General features: G+C 43.6%; 1 protein-coding gene across 1 annotated transcript; it reads left to right on the top strand.

Moving 5' to 3' along the window:
- The first annotated feature begins 207 nt into the window (after positions 1-207).
- Positions 208-1,494, top strand: LOC110882371 (GATA zinc finger domain-containing protein 15-like). Its single transcript, XM_022130408.1, has one exon. It carries the CDS (start codon positions 208-210, stop codon positions 1,492-1,494), a length of 1,287 nt encoding a protein of 428 aa, XP_021986100.1.
- The last annotated feature ends 1,617 nt before the right edge of the window (positions 1,495-3,111 follow it).

The raw sequence follows: 3,111 nt of genomic DNA, 5'->3' as shown, positions 1-3,111 counted from the left end.
GAAATTTGGGTATATAAATCTTATCTTTGACCAGAGCACGACACTCCGATCAAATTTTGCAATCGTTGCCGGGGAGTTAGTGCGCTTTGTGTTTGGATACTTGTTTGTATTTTGTGATTAACTGTTTAAAGTGCTTAGTTCTTTTTGGTACTCTTTCTTTTTTCTTGTTACGCGGGTTGTGTTATTTGTGCAGGCCATACGTAGTGCATGCATACAAGGAATTCCGGGCGAACATCACCGTTAGTCTACGAACTGGAAATTGAGAGAGTGCATGCATACAAGGAATTCCGGGCGAACATCACCCTTGTTTCTAACCAAGTCACCCAAGATCCACAATCCACACCATCCATTGAAACCGATTCAATGGCAAACCAAAACTCCAATCACCCAAACCTCAATCAAAACCAATTTCAATCTCGAGGAACCTTCTATCCTGCCCAAAATGTCCAACATATACCTCAAGATCAACCGAGTGGTGGTATCAACTCAGGACCACCCACACCACATTTTCAAAACCGAGGTCCCAATAATAACCAAAGAACACCACAACAACAAAACCTTCACCGAGACAACTCCTTACCCACTAACCTTGATGACCGGAATGTTAATTCCGATCGTAGAGGCAACCGAGATCGCGGCAATCCCGCGAATGAAGATCCGTTCTTTAACATCGACGATTTGAGAAACGCCATTCCCGGTTATCAATCACCGGAGCACGTGAGTATTCACTCGGAATACTCGGATGGCGGGGGTAGCTATGATAAACGAGTAGATGATGACGCTTGGGGGTATGTGAACCGGGGAAATGTGTACAACGCAAGAGGTTTTGAAGATGATGAGTTTGGCTATCAAAATACCAATTATGTGGGGAACGATAATTATGGTTACGGGAATGTGAGAAACGACGGTTATGGAAACAACCGAAACCCACGGAACAACAATTTAAGGAACCGGAATGATGGGTACTACAACAATAATAACAATGCCAATCATAACCGGATTCCTCGTTTCATGGGAGGAGGTAACCAAGGTGGAAATCAAGGTGGATATCGTGGAGCTAATAGACGGGATAATCGAAGACCTATTGATCAAGAAGTTGACGTTCCACATTGTCGTCAACAACCTCCAAGAGGCGTCAATGACCGCTTTAGGCCGGTGATCACTGACAATGATTCACCGATTGTATGTGAACGAAGAATGTTCGATTGTAAGCCTCATTACATCAACATCCTCCCCCACTTCAACGAGAGGACTAATGATGAGCCATATACTCATTTGGCGGAGTTGTCAGCCATATGTAGTACTATTGGAGGGCATGATTTCGCCTTGGAAGAGGTCAAGCTTCGACTGTTTCAATTTTCTTTGAAGGATAAGGCGAAGCAGTGGTTTCTCACACTTCCGGCGGGTAGTATTCGCACATGGGTTGAATTGATAAGGCGAAGCAGTGGTTTCTCACACTTCCGGCGGGTAGTATTCGCACATGCCTTCACTTAATACAAGGAATTGATCTGGAAATGCCCTCATCATCAAATTGAAAAATGGGAGTTGGTCAAATGCTTCGTAAGGGGTTTGGATGATAAGACATGGAACCACCTTGAGTCGACTAGTAATGGAACCTTGTTGAGCAATCATGAGGACGACGATTGGGAATTCCTCGAAAGGATGAGCAAGAGGTCAAAGGCGAAAGAGTCGGCTGATCGGGCCAAAAAGCACCCCACCTTAAGGTCTTGGCTCGACCGTGATGCGAGTTCTAAGGATAATATTGAAACTTTAGAGCGGGAGTTGCCTCGCATGAAGAAAAGAGAAGTGAATGCGGTGTAATACGCCGTATGTGAAGAATGCGGAGATATCGGTCACCGGACCGAGAACTGCCAAGCCACCGCGGAGGTGAATCAAGTGTATGGGGACCGGAGGCAATACGATATGAACTCCAACACTTACCACCCCGGTTTGAGGAACCATCCTAACTTTAGGTATGGTAATGCCTCCAACCAAATGAATCCGAATTTCCAATCGGGAAATCAAGGTGGGTATTCGCACCAAACTCGCCAAAGATGTTACAATCAAGATGGTCATGGGTCGACGAATAATCAAGGAGGTGGTGATGATTTGAGTGCCAAGATAGATGGACTATTGAATGTAGTGAAGGAGTCCAATAGTGACATCAAGGAGATGAAAAAGGCAAATGAGATGAGGGATAAATCTCATGAGGTGTTGGCGAAGCAAGTTGGGCAACTTGCTGAAGATGTAGCTCAAATGAGGGGAAATGTAGGAAAACTCCCAAGTGACACCACGATGAATCCAAAGCATCAAAGTTCAAGCACGGGCAATGTGAGGAATGTACACATTAGTGCGGTAAGTCTTCTTCCGAATGATGAAATTTGTAGTGTTCAAAGCATTCCATCACCACAATTCATTGATGGTGTAGTGGAAGATGTAAGTGATGAGCCAGAAAGTGAAAATGAACAAGAAACGATTTTACAAACTAAAACTGAAAATGTAACTAAAAAGTCTTTTTGTGAAAATTGTTTAAATCAACTTAACCCGATTAATGCATCGAAAGTGGAGGAACGGTACCCGCCGAAGGACAAGAGGTAGGAAAATTTTAAACAAGAAAAAATTAATTTACCGTTACTGGATGACATTAAAAAGGTTCCGGCTCATGTGGAATGCTTAAAGGAGTTAAGCATCGAAAAACGGCACAACAAATTACCCGAACCGGTTGATTTGATATCTCATGTGAGTGTCGTTTTATCGAGTTCCCTTCCCCAAAAAGTTCAAGATTCGGGAGATCCTCTTATTCCTATTCAAATTGGAACATTTAAAATTGAGAGGGCGCTCCTAGATCTTGGAGCTTGTGTGAGCATCTTGCCCGGGAGTTTGTATGACTAATATGATTTTGGTCCATTAAAAAAATTTGATACCCTCGTGGTATTGGCCGATCAGACTCCCACGCATCCAAGGGGGATGGTGGAGGATGTGATTGTTAAAGTGGATGATTGCTACTAGCCAGTTGACTTTTTGGTAGTAGACTATGTTGGTGTGTTGAGGACACTCAACCGATAGTTATACTGGGTAGACCGTTCCTGGCAACTGCTAATGCTATAATAA

This window comes from Helianthus annuus, chromosome 10 (genome assembly GCF_002127325.2).
Source record: "Helianthus annuus cultivar XRQ/B chromosome 10, HanXRQr2.0-SUNRISE, whole genome shotgun sequence".
In the NCBI taxonomy this organism is placed as follows: domain Eukaryota; kingdom Viridiplantae; phylum Streptophyta; class Magnoliopsida; order Asterales; family Asteraceae; genus Helianthus; species Helianthus annuus.
Note: the sequence above shows the minus strand (reverse complement) of the source record. Positions and strands in the feature narration are given on the sequence as shown.